This window comes from Camelus bactrianus, chromosome 27 (genome assembly GCF_048773025.1).
Source record: "Camelus bactrianus isolate YW-2024 breed Bactrian camel chromosome 27, ASM4877302v1, whole genome shotgun sequence".
NCBI lineage: Eukaryota > Metazoa > Chordata > Mammalia > Artiodactyla > Camelidae > Camelus > Camelus bactrianus.
This window is the reverse complement of record NC_133565.1, coordinates 17260564-17280617: the sequence shown is the minus strand read 5'-3', so window position 1 is coordinate 17280617 and position 20054 is coordinate 17260564. Positions and strand designations below refer to the sequence as shown.

Below are 20054 nucleotides of genomic sequence, written 5' to 3'. Positions count from 1 at the left end.
CAAGTCCCTGACCATCAGATGCCTCATTTCTGCATCTGTAGGGCCGGACAGGGGTGCTCAGAAGGGTCCCTGTACTCACAGGGCTGTGGCGACACTCCCAAAAAGGCTCCACCCTGTGTGTGCAACCAATACGTGTTACTAATAAGGACAGCAAGTGCCACCCTCAGAAGCAGCTCTGAATGCTGTCACTGCGGGCAAGAAGGTGCCTAGTGCCTTTAACACAAAAGCCATTATGTGAGTCAAATAAACAGAAATTAGGATGCCCTACAGAATCTCTAACAGCCGGAAAAAAATCCGTTCTGCCTTGATGTTCTTCTAAGTCCAGCCTAAGAGTACAACCCTTGTTTCCTAGGCACTTGATTCCATTCACTGTAAACAATTAAGTCAGAATCCTTGTTTATTACATTCATTAATAACCACCAACCTGTCTTTGTGTCCTGAGGATTAACCAAGACCAAGATTTTGTGCTGCGGTGCGTCGGGGTACACAGCGCAAAAGCAAGCTGACGAAGCTTCAAGTTTCACCTGAAAAAAATAATAAAATCACCATTTTGTTCTGTTATCGTGGTAAGGGCCCAAAAAATTGCTTCACAATTAATCAGCACAAGAGTTACTGAAAGAACATGGTGCACAGAGGTTAAATTGACAGGATGGAGGCAACACCAAAATGGAAACCTCACTCTTTCCAAGCTAAACGAGGGAATCTGATGAAGGCCCTGTTTCTGTCTCCCACCCAGCAAACCCTCTCTTGCCCTCGCTCACCTGTCTGTCTTTCCAAGCAACAATTAAACACCTCCTCAGCTGACGCCCTTGTGGTCTCTCCTTCCATTCACTCCCTGCCCCATAAGGAATCCCCTCCTCCACGAGCATCCCAACCTCAGGCCCCGCCTGCAGAGCCAGCCTTGACCGTCCTCCTGCAGCCACTCTCTGCAAACAGCCTGGACAAGCCTGCATCTCAGGCTGCCCATTGCCCTGGTTCGGGTCCCTGCGAGCCGTCTCAGGAAACGCACACCCTCTCTGGGCCTCACAGGCTCAGCTCGGGCTCCAAGTCAACACCAAGGTGGGGACCCTCTGGGCCTGTCTGCTTATGAACGCGAGGGATGCCAAGCAGTACATGCCAGGTCTCTGACGATAGGACTGTCCCAGAACTGTCTTTCCAGCACCTATGTGCCAAGCCCTCTTCATGGCCATCAGCCATCCAACCCACTGCTCCCAGCTCCCAAAGCAGAAGGGCAACACATGTCATTGCAAAGTCTGCTCTGAAAAGCGAGGAGAGTATAAGAAAATGAGAAAAGGACATAACGGCCGAGCGAGGCAGGCAGGCTGCTTGTAAAAGTTGACAGCAGGCCTCCGCGGCTTGAGAGAATTGTTTCTTAGCAAATCCTGAGACCCACACACATCTCAGCGCCCCCCCATCTTCAAGTCACCTTAATGCGCTGGCCCTCCATGGCAGTCACCTGAAGCCGGGTTCACTCACCAGACGGCCATCACAAGGCCATTAAAAACAATACATACAGAGCATTGTATCGACATGGAAAGATGCTTATTATAGACAATATTGTATTCTGAGTGTGATCTGAATATTAAAAAAAAAAAGAAAAGAAAAAAGGCGTGACCAGAAAGAAAACTCAATGGAAATATTTCAAAATGTTCACAGCAGTTAACGCAGGCGGTTTTGCTTTCTCTCTCCTTGGCTATAAGTCCCCAGTAGTCAGTACACATTGAGCATACACTATTCTACAATCAGGAAAAATCAATCAATGTGACTGCATTTTAAACATAAGACAATGTCAAGACTGAAAACAGAGTTGATTTTAAAAAGAAAAGGCCTTGAGGAAGACCAGAGTGATCATGGCTGTAGCCTCATCTTTCTTTGTCTTTTCTGTTTGGAAAAATTTCTCTGGGTTGAAAAAGAAAAAATCGCCAAAAGCAATGCGGAGGTCCAATATCATCCCAAATCAGACTATTTCAACCTGCTAAATGGTGGGAAACTGCTATCATTTTTAAATTAACTGCTAAAATGGTAGGAAGACCAGTGGTAGGAAGGACTTTTTTAGAAGAAGGAGAAGCAAATAGGTGGAAAGCCATTTCAGCATTTCTATCACATTAAAACAACTTAATTTTAGTAACTGCCTCATTTTATTGTTTTTGCTAATAACACTAAAACTATTCACTCACTGAGTGTACTACACTGGAGGTGGGTTTTTTTGTTTTTTTGTTTTCTTTAGTAATGTCATCCACAAATAAGTGTGAAAGAAAAGCAGATGACTGAAACTGCATCCTCACGTACTTCAGGGCTAGCTCCTGCATTTCACCACACTTCTCAGATTACCTAGCATTCACCACACTCCACCCAACAACCCTGCCACCCACCAGACCCCTGGCTCACTAAGAGTAAACCCCTAGCCTTGATCAAGAACTTACTTGCTTGCTGGATAACTGTCACTAGGGGGCGCTGAAAGCATGTTCGTACCTCCCTCGACATAACAACGAGGAATCACCCATAGGAGCTGGATTCTTCAGGAGTCGATTACAAATCAGCATCTCCAAAATCTCAAGGAAGCCACACTACATAAACTGTACAAGCCTTTGTTTTCATTAACTGTTCCAGAACAACTTCAGTGCAGCGAAATAAAACCCTGTCTTAACCAACTTCATCTGTCAGACAGCAATGATTTCTGGTATGAATGAAATCTTAACATGTATAAAACAAGAAAGTCTTATCTCTTTCAATAGAACAGATTCAAACCTGAAAGAAAGGTGACCAGCTTAGGTACAGCCCAAGAATCACATATTCTTTTTGCTTTTTTCAGGGTAGGGGAAAGGTCTTAAAAGTAACAACTTTTAAATTTCACCCACAATCCCACCGTCTTAACAAATAAACAGTTTTCATTCCTCTCTGTCCTCTTCCAGTCCATAGTCAAAATGCAATCTTATCAGTGCTAAAAATCATAATCGATATAACTTCATTCCAAATCATAAAATTTTTAGGAATAAGTTATAATAAATAAACTTAGAGACCAAAGACCAGTCTTCCTCTCATCTGAAAATGGGAAAACTGAGGCTAGCCAGGCACTACACACAGGATCTCATTTAATCCTCATAACAACAGTATGAGATAAGCACTGTTGTTGTCCCAGTTTTTGAGATGACTATAGCAAGACCAGAGAGGTGAAGACACTTGCTCCAGGTCACACAGCTATTAAGTGGTAGACATGGAAGATCCGGCTGGCTGACTGCCTTGTAGAACTGGACTTACCCTCAGGATTCCAGAATCCCAGTCCAGGATTGTTTTTGCTTTTCAAAGTGAAATTATTCTAGTATTCACTCTAGAAGGAATTTTTTTTTTTCATCTGTAATACTCTCACTAACATTCTCCTTCCTCACAAGTAAGAGTTTACAGAGCTCTCTACCAATGAGGAGGACCACACCTACCTGCTCTCCAGTGGGAAGAGAGAAAACCTCTGGTGAGCTCCGTGCCCCTTCCCTAAGCGTGGCATAGTAAGCCAGGGCCGCTTCCCCGTGCCCTGCGGGGTCATCTTCCAAAATATCCACCGGGTAAATACCTGCTGGGGGAAGAAGAAGGCAAAAAATGATATGAGCGCTACTCTTTCGCTGAAAGAGAAATCACTTCTTGAATGTTATTTTTTTAAGCAGCCAATTGAACACTTGCTTTAAAAATTATGTTCACCTATGTTTTTTTAAGTGAAAAAGAGAAAAAAACAGTGCACCAGCAGGCAACAAAAGAAAACATTAGACATTCCTGATGGCGGAGTTGGCACCAATCCCAAGGTGAAGCCTCCAAGCCCACGGCGGAACCTTCCTTTCTTACGCCCAAACCACCACATGGCTTCCCAAGTATTTCCCAGCAGGGCAGCCACAATGGCCACGTGTCCAAAGAGGAACCTTGAGAGCTGACACCAGCTGCTTAGAACCTTGATAACTTTGACAAAATCCAGCCTGAGTTATTACTTGCCCAGTTTACATTCACCATGAGGTTAAGATTTGCCAATTCTCCTCTCCTTGGGCTACTCTACTGTAAAAGAGTTCAAATGTACTTAGTTAATCTAAACTATAAAACTACTTGTGTAAACCTACATGTCTGTACACAGATAGACTATCGCATGTGTTAATCCCGGCTCCACTCAGCATCTCTTTCTTATCACACTTCCAGAGGAAAATTATATCCCTGAGTCATCATATGAGTTGATAGCATCCAATTCCACTTGGAACCAGCAGTTGGTTTTCCCTTGAGATGCTGGCTCATCTCTGACTGGCATTGCCCCAAGCGGGAGGGGGCTCTGTAGCCCCTGCCCTTCTGTGGACCCCACCTCTGATTCACCTCCAGGCCTCCTATGGTGGGGAGGGTGCCAGAGCAGCTGTCTCCCCCTCCTTCTCCCCGCTGTCCTCCTCCTCCTCTGCCTCTTCAAGAAAGAGAAGCCTGCACAGAAACTCCCACTGAGATACCAGCTTCCTGCTTTCCCTCCCAATCTCCATTCCTGCTGCCAGCCACTTCTCCAGCACAGAGACTGCTCTTAGCAGCAAAAAGTTGCACGTCTCCCGTCCACCAAGTTGACGTATGATGGGGTTTATGCTGTTGGTTAGTTAAAGTTGCACGTCTCCCGTCCACCAAGTTGACGTATGATGGGGTTTATGCTGTTGGTTAGTTACTGGGCGGTGTCCAGAGCAGCAGTGGACCAACCTCAGTCTCTGTGTGAGCCCCCGGCCCCGCCCCCACCTGCCATGGTGAAGACATCACGGGCACACACTGAGTGGCCAAGAGCTAGTAAATACCTCCCGCTAGTCAATTTTTTTAAACATGGGTGTGAAATTCGTGCAAAAAAATTACAACTATAAATGAACTGATACAAATGTTTCAAATAAAGACATGAAAAATTAACAGTCCGTTCAATGATGATGAACAAGTCAATGATGAAGCTGGGGGTCTCTCTGTCTAAAAAACGTTGTGCCTCTAAGTAGCAGATATAGTCTGCTGCAGAAGTACACACTTGTGTGTGTGTGGGGGGGGTGTTTTCTCTACACACACACACACACATTCAACAAAGCCCAGGCTCCTTCTCACTACAGTGGGCCAGGAAGCTCCCAGCAACTGGTCAGACGTGGCCCACAGGCTGAACCCATATGCCCTCCCTACATCTTTCTGGGCCCTCCGGGTACACAGCCCAGAGCCAGATGGACCCAAGCCAAGCCAGATGGTTCCTTACTTAGGGACCACTTCAAACCTGTCACTAAACCCTCAGCCCGCATCACCTCTCTCCAGTTGTCCTGATGCTCTCAGTTCAAGGCCTCAGCATCTCATGATAGCCTCTGGCCTCACCCCCTCCTGGCCCCTCCTGCGTCTACCTGCCACTAATTAAAATAACTGCAGCAAGCTCCAGGATGCTGAGGGTGCCACACCTCTTACTTCACTGAGTCAGGCCTAACTCCCATTTACAGATGAGGAAACTGAGGCCTGCAGAGGAGAATGTTGGCTAGTCATGGCAACACCAAAGCCAGAAGGTCTGTCTGATTCCAAAATGCGTAAAACACTCAGAAAATGTTAGTGACCCCATCAGTAAGGTCTCCCCTACTTCAAAGACCCTATATAATTCCATGCTCCCTTCCCCTGCGGTACCCCCACTCCCCCGACCCTCCTGCCTTGCCATCCTCCAGGCCCACCCCAAACTCCAGCACTCCCAGGGCCTTCCTGGAGCCCCAAAAGACAAGGGAGCTGTGGATTGCTGAGTCTCCACCTGGGCCTCGGATGGGAATTAATACACCTTTGCCACCTCTCCCATCCTGCAGAGAGAGCCCCCTCCACACTTCAACTGGGCCTTTGACAGCGGTCAGCAGGGGAGGCAGCCTCACCCCCGACCACAAACGTGAGTGAAGTGCTCCCGCAGGCCCACTGAGTACTTGCTGCTCTCCTCACCGCCCCCAGCTCCCCCTACAAAGACCTCCCCCAGTGGCCTTCCCGTCCCCAGCACTTGGGAAATGTGGGTGGTTGTTTAGCTGAGCTGGCTGTTCCAACTGCTGATCATCCAGTTGGCCCAGTGGCTTCCCGCAGGTATGAAGAAAGGTGCGGTGCATGTTCAGATCAATTGGAGAAACACGCTGGGCAGTGGGCGGCCTCGGCCGAGGGGCACCGGACTCGCGCTGCACACTTCTCCCGTGGAAACAACTTCAACAGCCACCTGTCTCAAAAATGCCCTCCCCGAAGGCCATCTTAAGGAGCAAGTAAAAACCCCACCTCGACTTTGACTCTCTGGTGCTGGCCCTGTGTCTCTGGGGAGATGGCTGTCGGATCCAGGCCTGCAGCCCACTCCAGTGAGGTTGAGGGCGGACAGAGGAGCCTTATCGCCCCCCTCCTCCCAGCAACACAGGCACGAGCTGAGCCTCCTGGTAACACAGGACTGGGAGACACTGTAATCAGCCACGTCTTCCAGAGGAGCATCAAGAGGGGGTACCTCACTCAAGACCCCTGGGCCCAGAGGCCTCGGCCTGGTTCCCCTAGAGGCTGCCTCGGGTTGCCTGGCATGGGCTCTGGTCGTGTGTGGTCAGCAGACATGCACTGACTGTATTCTGCTCCTTGTAGACCGTGAAATCATTTCCCCCTGGGTGTGCTGCTGGGTTTGGGAGACCCCCTTGAAGAATCCAGAGGACAGTATCCCCCGGGCACCCTGCCCGCTCCTGGCTCTACTGCCTGGGAGCCCAGGGGTGGATTCCCAGCAGGCGTTCTCAGCACGAAGGCCAAGCCCAGCAGAATCCATCAGCCCCATCTTCCTGAGAGTCAGTTGGGCCTGCATCTGGAGATAAATAGACCCTCTGCAAAAAAGAATATCCAAAAATCTCAATATTCACACAACTACACAGCACCCACAATAGGTTCCCCTTTAAAACCTCCAATACGGGTGCAGACCGTGTGCCCCGGGGAAGGAGCACCCCACCGCCTGACATGCCCTAAGCTGGCTGGGATGCAGGGAGGCAGTGATCTGACAGGCTTTTGGGTTTTAATTCCTTCTCCTCCCTCTGGGGGAATCTGCCCCTCTGACATGGAAAATGTTTGGGTGAGCTTTCTGGAAAACTGGGTCGGAGTGGAAAAAGGAGCTGCGTTAAAGCAGGAGAGGGGAGGGGGCATCCAGTGCCGGCTGGGAGGGAAGACCCCTCCCCAACCTGGGAGGAAGGACACAAACACACACACACGCACACGCACACGCACACACACACACACACATAGGAAGGAAGCTCCCCGACCCTCCACCCACCCCCTACCCCCAACCGCAAGGGCACACTCAGAAGTAAACAAGTCTCGGGCGTTTTACGCACGCGCCAGAGGCCAGCCTGGCCGCCACACTTGCTGAGCTGGTGATGGAAGGCAGACTCGGGTAGGGGCTTCCAGATGTGAAATGCTAACAGGCTTTAATGGCCTGAACCGAACAGGAAATATTTTTCCAAAGCCAAAAGAATGTAATCTTTTCAGTACAATGTAAAATGCTTTTATGAAAAAAAAAAAAAAGGCACACAGTTGAAAGGATAATTCATTACAGACTGTAAAGAAATTGAAATCCCCAAATGAACCCCAAATTAAGAATTCACTTTAAGCATATGTGGGCTGGAGTCACCCGAAAAACAAAAGCAGTGGTACATCTTAAAGCATTCTTCCAGGGAAAATGCTTGAATCATTCAGGATCTTTGTACCAAAGCTTGAGTTTCCAGGGCTCCATGAAGGCCCATGACCCAGTGCTGATCCGACAGCCATGCTGATCAGTCAGGTCAGGCTTAATATTCCAGGGCTTTCCTAGCACTTTCTGGTCCTCCCGATATAAACAGCAATGCCAGTTAATGAACACTCTGAAAAAGATCAATGCTCTGCACTTAATCATTAATTCAGTATCACTTGTGGAATATTCTCTCCACATACCACCTCACCCCAAAGATTAGGAAAATTCTTTCATTCTAGTAAAGTGTAATTTTTCTCATATGGGACTATAATTACGAGAAATGTTAATAAAGGTATTTTAAATTTTACTAGTTTCACTTTTTAAGAATTTTGACTTTACTGAGATCCCCTGTCAGTAACTGCCTGGCATATGTCATTGGAAAAGCTGGCTGCAATCACTTATAATGTGAGTTGTCATTCTTTGAATTATAGAAAGAACTATTCTTGCTCATGATAATATGTGAAAACAATTTGAAGGATGCAAAATGATAACATAATGTGCTACTTTTATTTTTAAAAACTGGTTAAGAGTAGATCTCACTTGTATAGAATTTTTTTTTATGTTTGCTTTTCTTTATTTTCCACATAAGCTGTCTGGTTGTTTTCTTCACAAATTAATTTTCTTTTAAAAGGAAATTATTAGAAGAAGAAATCCTTATTATAGAAAAAAATCTGCTGAGGGAGGTTAAGTGCCTAATTCTGAGCTTAGCAGAGAACACCAGCCAAGGAGCATCGGAACCCAGGTGTTCTGCACACCCACGGCAGTAGAGCAGTGTCCATAGGGAGATTTCTAAATGCCATCTTGATGGCTCAGAATTCAGCACCAGAAATTCATCAGGGTCCCTGGTTTCCATGAGGCGTGCACTTCCCTGCACAGTCCGATCCTCAAAGCTGTGTGTCTTCAAAGCTGCATGCTTTAAGAGAATTCAGTACTCACAAATGCAAACTTCATCCCGACCTTCCAAATCATTCACCACAGGATGCCTTAAAACTGAGAACCACTCTTGAAGTCTGATTACATTTAATTAAAATTAAAAAAAAAAAGAGGACCACCACATACAGTGAGAATATCTGCATTTGTGTGAGTGAGGCAGTGCCTGGTACTTAATATCAAAGAATCCAAGGTTCCTGACTTCCCTTGTATCATGTCAGCATTTTCGCATGTATATTCTGTGATACAGCTTCACAAGATGCACTGTGGAAGGAGATTTCTGAAGCCAGCAAGTTTGGAAAAGGGGACCTGCTGTGACACTCGGAGCTCACTACTGGGGTGGGGGTTCTATGCACCTAACTGCAGTCAGGACACAGAAATCCTGCAACAATGGAATTTACTTAATCCAGCATTTATCTCCCAAACTTACTTAACTCAGAACCCCCTGTCCCAGAACAATGACTGACAGACGACAAATGATATCTTAGAGAAGGGTGCTTGGCAGAATGTCACAGCAGGAGGACCCATCACTATCAGACAGACAGCAAACATGCAAACGCCCGGAGCTCAGGGACCACAGGAAAGGGGGCTGTGGTTTCGGCAGAGCAACCAACCCTCTACACAGAGGAGGAGAGAACAGAAGGTGAAGCAAATACATACTTGGATATTTTTGTTGGTTTTTGAAGAGCATCTGATTGCCAAAATATTCTTAGCAAAGAATTGAAAAAAAAAAAATGTTGGAAGACAGAATGTAGAATATGTTAGAATTTCTGAACAGATGAGCAGAGTTGTCAGGGACCGGGGGAGGCGCAGGGAAGGTCTGCAGGTGGTGGCAGGGTAGGTTTCATTACCGGTAATTGACAGGGAGCCTGTTGCTCTGTTATCACAGATTTAGTATTGGCCAACTTGCAACTTGTCATTGCCTCGGCTGAGAATAAATCACTTGTCCCAAATCTAGGATGGTAAAATATGCAGATGACTTTATGTGCCTCCCACACAAAGATTTATGTAATCCTATTTGCTTTTAATATGAACGTCTCATAATCTGAGCATTGGTGTATCTTACTTTTAGTCAAATGATACCAAGCTAAAACTATTTTGCCCGCTGAATCATTCAAAAGGATATGAGGTGGCGCTGAAACAAACTGCTCTCTTTGCATTCAAAGAGGTGTCCCAGTTGGGGACAAATGTGGAGCCCTATTTGGGGCAGACAGGGGGAAATAGCATCTCAAATATCTGCTTCCTCATGAATGGTAATGGAAGACGGATCCTCACCTGACACAACTGCAGAAAGCTCAGGCCTGTCTCGCCCCTGAACTTGAGCCCCTCCCTCTCATGTAGCCATCATTACTGTGCCCAAATTGTCTAACCCTTACCAGGAAGGAAGAGGGCATTGGCACATGCTCAGGAGAATACGGAAAGCCTGACTCTATGTATCTTGAATTTAATTGACCAAGGACTTGTAAAAATACAAAACCCCAGTGTCAGTAACACTACCACAACATGCGGTGGCCCTGAAGTTGGTGGGAAAATCCTGGGGGGGCAGGCAGGGAGGGAAGCAATTGTCCAGCATGGAACCAGAGCCCTGAACCACACAGTACACACAAGCAGGAGAAAAATAACTCTTCGTCACCATAACGTTTTCACCCATTAGTCGCAGAATTACACTTCTCAGAACTTATATCCAAACTGTGGCTGTTAATGGACTTCATGAACTTCCTCCGGAAATCACATCCCTATATGTCCATCTATTACACTGCAAACAACAGTATCTCTAAAGAGGACCAGAACTGAGGGGAGGGTATGGCTCAGTGGTAGCGTGCATGCTTAGCATGCACGAGGTCCTGGGTTCAATACCCAGTACCTCCATTTAAATAAATAAATAAACAAATAAATGAATAAATCTAATCACTTCCCCCATCCAAAAACAAAAACAAAAAAATACATAAATAAATAAAATAAAGAGGGCAAAAATTGGGTTTCTATCTGGCATGCTCAGCCCTGTGCAAAGCAACAAGGAGAGCTAAAAGTCGACTAGTCCCCAGTGTCCACGACCCAGTTCCAGATTCAGCTGGTGCACCCTGGGTAAGTCCTCGGCCGCTTCACCTGGGCTAACGCACATGGAGAATGAATGGAGAAGAATGGGGTGACCTTAAACCTGGACAGTGATTGACTTACGGAAAATGCAGTCGCTTCCCAATATCTGGAAATGTGTAGGGACAGCTACATTTTCATAAGGGCACCAAACTTGTCTGTGTAAAAGTAGTAGACAAAGAAATACCTGCCAAAGACAAAGGCTTGCATCCAGCTTGGTACCAGCTCAGTTTCAAATTGAAGACATGCCTTCTGTGGATAAACAAAGTTCCTCAAGTACTAGTTGGGAGAAAAAAATATTAGAAAAACAGCGGTATGTTCTCACATTAAAACATACCCTTTTCCACCTTCTATTTGTGTAGTATTTTCCAGTTTACAAAGGGCTGTCACACTTTCTCACTTGTTTGAAACTTACATCAACCCTTTGAAGTGAAGAAAGAACAAAACACTAACCCTATTTTTCAGGTGTGGAAACACGTTCAAAAATGGAAAGTTGGTAATGGGGCTGAGACTCAAATGCAGATCTTGAGACTCCTAGCAGGGCCACCACCAGTTCACGTATGTGCTAATTTATATCACGTCAAAGCCCACACATTGCGTACCAGTACCAAACGGCAGCTAGCTAAAAATACCTGCCTCTTTAAGGCTGAATAATATTCCGTGATATATAAATATATACACCCCATTTTGCTTATCCATTCACCTGTCGATGGTCACTTGGGTTGCTTCCACCTTTTGGCTGTTGTGAGTAATGCTGCCAAGAATGTGGATCTAGAAATATCTCTTCCAGTCCCTGCTTTCACTTCTTTTGGGTCTATACCCAGAAGTGGAATTGCTGGATCACATGGTAAATCCTATGTCAAGTTTTTGAGGGACTGCCCTGCTCCACAGTGGCTGCACCATTTGATCCTCCCACCAGCAATGCACAACGGTTCCAATTTCTCCACATTCTCACCCAACACTTGTTATTTCCTGTTTCTTGTTGGTTTTTTTTTTTTTTATAACAGCCATCCAAATGGGTGTGAAGGGTATCTCACTGTGGTTTTGACCTGTATTTCCCTAATGATTAGTGATGTCGAGCATCTTTTCATGGGCCTGCTGGCCCTTTGTCTTTGGAGAAATATCTATTCAACTTTTTTGCCCACATATTAATAATTTTTAACAACTACTTTGACAAGCTTATAAGAATTAAAAAGACAGACATGAATTCACAGAGAGGTAAGTGGCAAGGCTGATGTGCGCTAACTGGGCTACCTGCACAGGATTCAGCACACTGCCTGCATCACAGCACAGGGATGCCACCACTGTCCAGCTGAGCCACACTCCCAAGAAAGGTGGCTGGAGCTGGGAGGTGGCTGCAGTGCCAAGAGGAGAGACTGAGTGTGTACTGCCATTTGGTAAACCACTTTAAGGCTTAGAATAAAAAACTCTTACTCGTTTTTAAAAATATAATAGTAGTAGTAGCAACAGTAATGCCCTGAGGCCTCTTTGATACCTGCTCCCAGGGTCCCTGCGCAAGAGTGACCTCAGCTCAGAACAAGGGCTTCCTGATACCCTACAGTCCTGGGAAGATGCCTAATCAGACCCAGATCACATTTAATACCAACCCCACAGCAAAGGTTTGGGAAAAGTCTCTGCTGTGTTACAAATGCATAACATAAAGCAAGCATAGCCATCATTTAAGAACTTCCCTACTACTGTCAGACACTGTGCAAGGTGCTGGTCAGTACACTGGTGAAGAAACAGAGATAGCCTCTGCTCTTATAGAACTTACAGCCTGATCGGGAGACACAGAAACAGGTAAATATCCCCATGGTGTGGAGAGGCACGAGTGACAAGGGAGGCAGAAGACAGAGGGCAGGATGACCAGGGGAGGTCTCTCTAAGGAGGTAACCTTTAAGCAGAAGGACTGAAGAATAAAATGACCCCATACAGAGCAGGGTCAAGGGCCACCGAGACCAAAGGAACAGCCCATGTAGGAGGCAGAAAAGAGCAGAGGGATTCCAAGCGTTCAAGGGCGACCAGTGTGCCTGCAGCATGGCGGCCAAGGGAAGAAAGGGCAAGCATCCCAGGAAGTGAGAGCAACAGGACCCTGGCCAGGCCCCAGACTTCAAGTTTCAAGTACACAACAGGGGGCTGCTGAAAGGGCCCCCATCAGGGCATGATAACTGGAGTGCTGGTTACTGCTCCCTCCAGAATGCACCGTAGCAGGAAATAATGAGAGGAAGTGCAGGTTGAGTCAGGCAATGATGACAGCTAGGACTAATGACACAGTGACGACACAAGAGGACTAATGACACAGTGACGACACAAGAAGGGGATGGCAGGTTTGATTGAGCTGGATGTTGGCAGCACAGACCTGGCTGCCAGCTGGATGTGCAGGGCAAGGGGCCAAGCTGACCTTCTACTGTACCCCCTCCTCTCCACAAAAGGCAATGAAATTCAATTAGTGGCCTTCAAACTGTGACATATTTATAAACTAACACTGGAAACAGCCTAATTTCTGTTCAGATCCTAGTTCTTTCCAAAAGGGGGAAAACTGATGAACCTGCCAACAGAAGAGTAAAATGTACGTTAGTCCAAAATATTTTCCTTGGGGTATTAAAAAGTGAACTGGTCTGAAAAGACAGATGAAGCACCCACAGAAGGATGCCACCTCGTCAGACCTCCCAACATCAGGCCACACAGGCAGTGAGGTTTGGGCATGAGGGCAAGAGCTTTGGGGTCATTCCGACCTGATTTTAAAAACCAACAACATAGGATGAAATAAACTGCCGGGAAGAGTCAGCACAAACCATAGACTCAGACTCACAAAGACAGCAGATATTGAAATTATCTAATACAGAAGGTAGAGATGTGAAACATGTTAAAAAGATACTTAAACAGGGAATGGAAAGAGCCAAGATTTTTTTAATTTTCAAAAAAAATTAAAAGGGGAAGAAAGTAGAGCTTCTAGAAATGAATGTCTTAAATAGCCAATAAACTGTAAAATATATCTGAAGAAATTACCTAAAATGCAGCACAGAAAGACAAGTGGAAAATATGAAAGGTAGGTTAAGAGAGATGGAGAGTAGAATGATGAGGCCCAGCAGTAATGTACCCGAAGTTCCAGAAGGAGAGAAAAATAAGGAAGAGTCAAGATTTGAGGAAACAGTGATTGAAGGTTTTCCAGAATTCATCAGACACCAATCCTCAGATTCTGGAATCCCAACCAACCCTAAAGCAGGAAAAATAAAGAAAAATCCCCACCTAAACATACTGTGGTCAAGCTGCAAACCAACAAACATGAAAAGACGACCATGAAAGCAGCCAGGAGGGAAAGACAGATCCTCGCAACAGAACGACTACATTGACAGCTGCCTTCTCAACAGCTACTATGAAAGCCGGGAGACAATGGAAGAACGTTTCTAAAGGATGAAAGGAAAATAACTCATCCTCCAACCAGCAGAAGTAACTTCCAAGATTGTGGGTGAAATAAAGAGCTGTTTAGAAAAACAAAACCTGTGTGTGTTTTCTATCAGCAGAGCCTCCCTAAAGTTATTTCTAACGGATGCCTATCAGGGGAAAGGAAATTGACCTCAAGAGGAAATTAGTCAAGAAGGAATGGGAGCAAAGAAAATGAGAAACATGTGGATAAAACCCAAGCCAATGCTGACCATACAAAACAAAAACATCTAATTTAAGGAGATTAAAAAAAAATTGTAATAGAACTAAGGTGCTAATAACAATAGCACATAAATTAGGAAGGAAGTAACTGGGGTGAAGGCATGTTAAGGCTTTCATGTGAGTCCAGAGAAAGTTTAAAACTGATTAATTTTAGTATTAATTAAAGTTAAGATGCATATTAAAATGTCTGTTAGCCCCTAAAAGAACAGAAATATAGATATTAAATTTCAAAACAGGAGAGAGGAAAAAAACAGAATTAGAGCCAAGGTGGGGGGAAATCTTAATTTAAAAGAAGGCAAGAAATGAAAACCAGATGATCTGTCAATATTCATACTTAATTCTTACGACTAAAAAACATATTCATCAACAAGTTACTAACAATGGTTTTGCACAAGGACAGATTTTTATTAATGTCTTTACCAGGCATTTTAAAATATTTTAATAATATTTTTATTCAATTATCATGTATTCAGAAAAAACACAAAGCAATTCCTTTCCTTCTGCATAGCTTAAAAAAAAAAGTTTTTCCAAGGTGTTCTAATAGCTCAAATGTAGACAACACACATGCATTACAGAAATCACTTGTTGGAAAATCTAAAGGTCAAAATGAACAACCAAGTACAATTCACTGTTTGGGCATAAACCCACATAGATACACACACCAAAACTAGTCTGCAAAGGAGCAATGTCACAGAGCACAGTGGCGGGGGAGACAGCACTGTGAGCGGAAGTCTGAGATGGTGACATCTCCACCAGATCAACTTCTCAAGCACTTACCACAGAATGAAACATTCAGGGACTGGGGAATAGGGTTTATTTCAGCAAAATGCAATGAAGAAATGAATACAGCTTTCCCTCTCTCTGTCAATGGAATTTGTGAGTAGTGGTTAGAAACTCGGTTTCCAAGAAAAACACATTTATCTTAATTTCTGCAAGACAAGGAAACCAAGCCGTCTAGGAGGTTATGGGAGCTCCCCCTGTGCCCTCCCCCGGAGCCCCCAGTCCTCAGCCTCAGGCAGTTCCCAGTGGCCCCCATGGATGCCCTGCTTCGGAGGAGCAAAGAAGCATCGAAATGATTCTATGCCTTGACACACAATAATAGGCTTTGGTTTAAGCAGGAAACGAAGCTTGGGCACAGGGAATGCAAAGGGTTTGATGTGAGGGGGCCCCTAGTGGGCAGAGAAGGGGAACAGAGACAAGGCTTGATTACACAGACAGTGGCCTCTGGATTCATCAACACTGTGTGCCCTACCCCTACCGAAGTGGGGGCTGAACGCTGGCCTTGGAAGAGAAAACCCACAACAGAGGATGAGGGCACTAAAAGGCATGGAGTTTATAAACCAAAGCTGGTACATCCTAATATGCATTCTTCAAAGGCCCCAGACCTTCAGTTGCTACTGACAGTCCCTTATGTGCCACCACACCCACCCCCTGACAATAACCCTGACTTTAAAAGTCAGGTGACACCAGGAGCATCTGACCAACAAACGTTTTGCCCTGAGGTCGCTTTCTGTACGACACGACCCAGCCGAAAGCACAGCCATTTTCTCTAATCCTCTGTTTGGAATTTCCCAGGGCTGAGCTACAAATAAGAATGTCATCAGGGGAGCCAGGAGCCAGCTGCTGTCAGGAACCCAGCTAAGGGCAGTCAGCCGGTCACCAGACTAGGGTTTCAAAGGTCGGAAAGACAACACCTCAGTGCCCACTGCCTTCCCACCGCCCAGCCCGAGTCCTGGCCACCCGGTCATTCACTCCATCCTGCCAGGCCACGGAGGTCAGGACACCAGCCCTCCCTGGCCCGGCCTCCTAGGGCAGAGACCCCCGTTCAATACAGACATAATACAGCCCTTGATGTCTGGAAATGGGGGTGAACAAGGACCATCTATGGAATGGATACTATTAGATGGCAAAGAATCACAACCAACAGATGGGGGACATACAAAGTGCCCAGGCCTTCAGGAGGACCCACTCAGGACCCCACCTTCCCAGGAAGAGTGGGACCCCTGGAAAGACATTCCAGGAGGTGCGCTGACCAGTGGCACTCCACCCTGGGCGGGGCGGGGGGAGCAGGCCAGCTCGCATCAGAAGCCCCGAATTGGCTGATAAATATTTGTGGGGTTTTGTTTTTTTTTTGAAGTGTTATGTTAACAAGAGGTTGTCTATGAGGAACTGGCTCGTGGATTACCTTCTTGAGCCTCCATTTTGGTTGGGGAGGGACAGGTTCCTTTCTCTTGGGAGTCAAACCATCACCACCACCACCACCACCCAATTTGAATCTCAACCCTGCCGCTTACTAGCCAGGCAAGTGACTTCATCTCTGTGCCTCAGCTTCCTTACCAGTCAGATCGGATAATAATAGTATCTATGTTTACTGTTTGTTATGACGATCAATTAAGGTAATGCTTGGAAAGGGCTTAGAGTAAACTTAGCATGCAGTAAAGTGTTCCTAACGGTCAGTTTGTCAAAAATGCCTTCGAGGCTCCTCTACCTAAAAACGCCAGGGAAAAGCTGCCTTCCTTTGCTCATACAGCCACCTCAACCTCAGCCCTCTCCCTCTTCTTGTCCCTGCAAATGCTTCTGAGACAGCAGCTGTGCCTGGCCCCCTCAGAGTCGTGTGACAAGTCAACCCCGTCCCTTCTGACCCCTTCCTTCCCCCTGACCCAGAGCAGCATTCTTCCCTGGCACCCCTTGTCACCAGGCCCTGCCCAGGGGCTTCTTTTTACTCTGATCTCTCCTCCTTCGGGTCTCAGCCTCAGTTCCTCAGAGCTTCTTCCTCCCTGAGCCTCCAGGCTGTGTGTTCAGCTCCTCTCCCCCTCCCATCTCCCCAGGGGCCGCCCTCCCCAGGCCTCCATCTGCTCTGCTCGCTCCACTCAGTAACAGGGATCCCCATCAGAGCTCAGGGCAGGCAGTGGCTGTTCTAGATTCCTCCTCTGGTCCAGAGTCAGTGTTTCTGACTTCAGTGTCTCCAACGGGAAGATCCGGAAATATTCTGAAATCACTGTGTTTGGACTGCAGCACATTGTCCCCCTCCCAGAGTCAGTTCCCTTAGTGGCATCGCCACTGTCCCTGTTCTCCCAGCTCAAGCTTTGGGGTCATTCTGGATTTTCCTCCTTGCTTGCTAGCTTTCTTGTCTATAAAGCTCTGCTTTATTACCAATGCAAACTGTCCAGCACCTAACTTTTCTAAATTGGAACACTAACCGACTTCCTAAATGGAGATCATAAAATAGGTAATTCTCACAAACACTTCCACTTCCTGTGTAAACAGAAGGGAGGGGGGCAAAAACAAAGGGCCTTCTCCAAGTTGACTCAAAATTGCACTAGAGACCCAGCGTTAGGTCAGCTCTGATGGACACAAGGTCTCATCTGACCCTGACGATGCAGGTCAACTCCTTATTTTACAGATGAGGGGAGTTCAAGGTAAAGGATGAGCAGAGTAACAGAACTGGGCCATGTCTGATTTTCTTGCTCCTTTCTACTACACTCCAAGCTGAAATGACAGCAACAGATGGTCTGGTGGAACCTAAGATGGTCTTCAGCATCAGGCAAATTAAAAACACACACAAACTCTTGGAGAGAGAGAGAAAGAGAGAGAGAATGTGTGTGTGGCCCTGGGGCATGTCTTGAATTATGGAGGAAAACCCCCGCCCAGACACAGCAATATTGGGGAACCTCATCTAGAGTCAGAGGCTACTCCCATGAGAGTGTCACATGCCTTTTCCCTACATCTCCTTGCCAGAGCTAAGTGGGGACTGGGATGCAGCCTTATCTGAAAGCACAATTCTGAGTTTCATGCTTCCTTTATGCTAAAAGAAAAAGGACTCCCACATAGGCATGGTTTGCAGAAGCCCTTTTTGGAAATGGGCTATCAAAGCTTGGGCAACGGTTCAGCTATGCAAAACTCCAATCCATTAGCATCCAGCACATGTGGAAATGATTAATGTGCAACTGCTGTGTGTCATCTGGGCCATCAGCAACCATGAAAGCCACAGCAAACGCTGAAATAAATACAGGAAAATCCTTAAACTGTTTAAGCCAACTACACTTTTCCAGAAGATGAAATTACCATTACTTTTCCCACTAAAACGGAGTAGAAGGATACACAGCTCCAAGGCACTCGCTGGGAGGAACTCTCTGACTCAGGGTACTACTCAGAGAAGGAGAGGGAGAAAGCTAAACGGAGCAACTTTGTGTGCAGACTTGCTAAGTGTTTAAAATATATGAGCTATTTCTGGACAATAAGTCTCCAAGTGGGCAAAATCTTCACTTTGCAGGCAAGGAAGATGGTATCAAAGGAGCAAGTCACTTTTTCTTCTTGCCCCGGGTCTGGTTCTCAAGATTCTCAAAATGGCAACAGCACTCAAGCTCCACAGCCCCGACGATCAACTTTCCAGAAAGGACCACAGAAAAGTTAAAAAAACTCAATAGTATTTCTTCTAAAACTAGAGACAAAACCCTTTCTCAATCTCTAGACCAATGAAAAACGTTCTGAGGAATGTAGCTAATCCAAACACGTGGCCACCTTCTCTCCTTAACTCACTTAAATCAGGGGGAAAACAACTCAAAGTCAGCTTTTGAATGCAAAATAAGAGTATAAAAAAAGAAAGAAAGAAAGAAAGAAATTCGTTGATGTCTCCTAATAAAAGACAAAGGAGCTTCTGTAAGACTGACTCTTCCCTTACAGAGATGTGTGGTGGGACAAAGTGGTCAATCTGCTATTTGACTGCATGTGGGAGCAGGGCTGTGGCTGCGCGCCTGGAGGGACTGGACGTGTAGGGGACAGGAGGACCCGGCCAAGGCGCCCTTTCAGCTGCCTGTCCCAAGAGGGAAAGACACTTTCTCGGCATCCAACGCCCCTACGCCTGCTCCCATTCAAACAGTCCCTCCATTGCAGGACGGGTGGAAACCCCGTAGGGGATTTGTCCCACGTGAGTTAAGGTTCAGGAGTCGCACGGTTTCGCCGGGTTCTCGGGAGAGGCGGCCAGCATGGGACGCACGGGAGGTGGCGGGCTCCGCGGCGCTCCCGCCAACCCAGGCTCCCCAGCTGGCCTGCTGGGCCGGGGACCGCAAGTCCGCCGCGCACAGGGACCGGGGCTGGAGCCGGAGCTGGCAGTCCCCCAGAGGGGGCGACAGGGGCCTGCAAACACCCGAGCCGCTTTACTCAGCCCTCCCCACCATGCGGTTCCCATTTCACAGACAAGGTCACCAAGGCTATGGGAAGGCACGGGGCTCGCCAGGTCAGGCCGGGAAGGAGGTGACCAAGACCTCTCTGGGGCTGCCCCTCCCGCGGGTGAGCGCCGGAGCCCCGCGGGTCTCGCCCCCGACATCCCAGGCCGCCCGCCATCTCGTTCCCTGGCGGCGACAGGTGCGCGGCTCGCGGCGCCCGGGAGCCAACTCCGGGGAAAGTTTCCCTGGCCCCGGCGCGCTGTTTACGATCTCATTTTGCAGCGCGGGGGCCGGAGCTTTCGGACCTGCCCAGCCATTGAAACCCGAGACGCGGGGTGGGGCCCGCGCGGCCGCCGGCCAGGGAGGCGGGCGGGCTCGGGGCCGGGATGGCCCCGGCTCCGCTTACCTGCAGCTCGGCGGGTGGCCTCCGCCTCCATGCTCCGGTTCCCGCCGCCCGCGCCCCGCTGCCTGCTGCCCCG

At 47.2% G+C, this 20054-nt stretch overlaps 1 protein-coding gene across 2 annotated transcripts in view; it reads right to left on the bottom strand.

The window, feature by feature from the left end:
* LOC105075196 (protein FAM169B) overlaps positions 1–20054 on the bottom strand; it is a 67208-nt gene extending 47154 nt beyond the window's left edge. Inside the window, exons 1-3 of one of the 2 annotated variants that reach the window (XM_074353959.1) lie at positions 19982–20054; positions 3435–3568; positions 425–524 (exon numbers count right to left, since the gene is read on the bottom strand). In XM_074353959.1, coding sequence (XP_074210060.1) covers positions 425–524; positions 3435–3568; positions 19982–20012 — 265 coding nt within the window. In that variant the 5' untranslated portion in view covers positions 20013–20054. The remainder of the gene's footprint in view (positions 1–424; positions 525–3434; positions 3569–19981) is intronic. The other variant, XM_074353960.1, reaches the window with a different exon arrangement.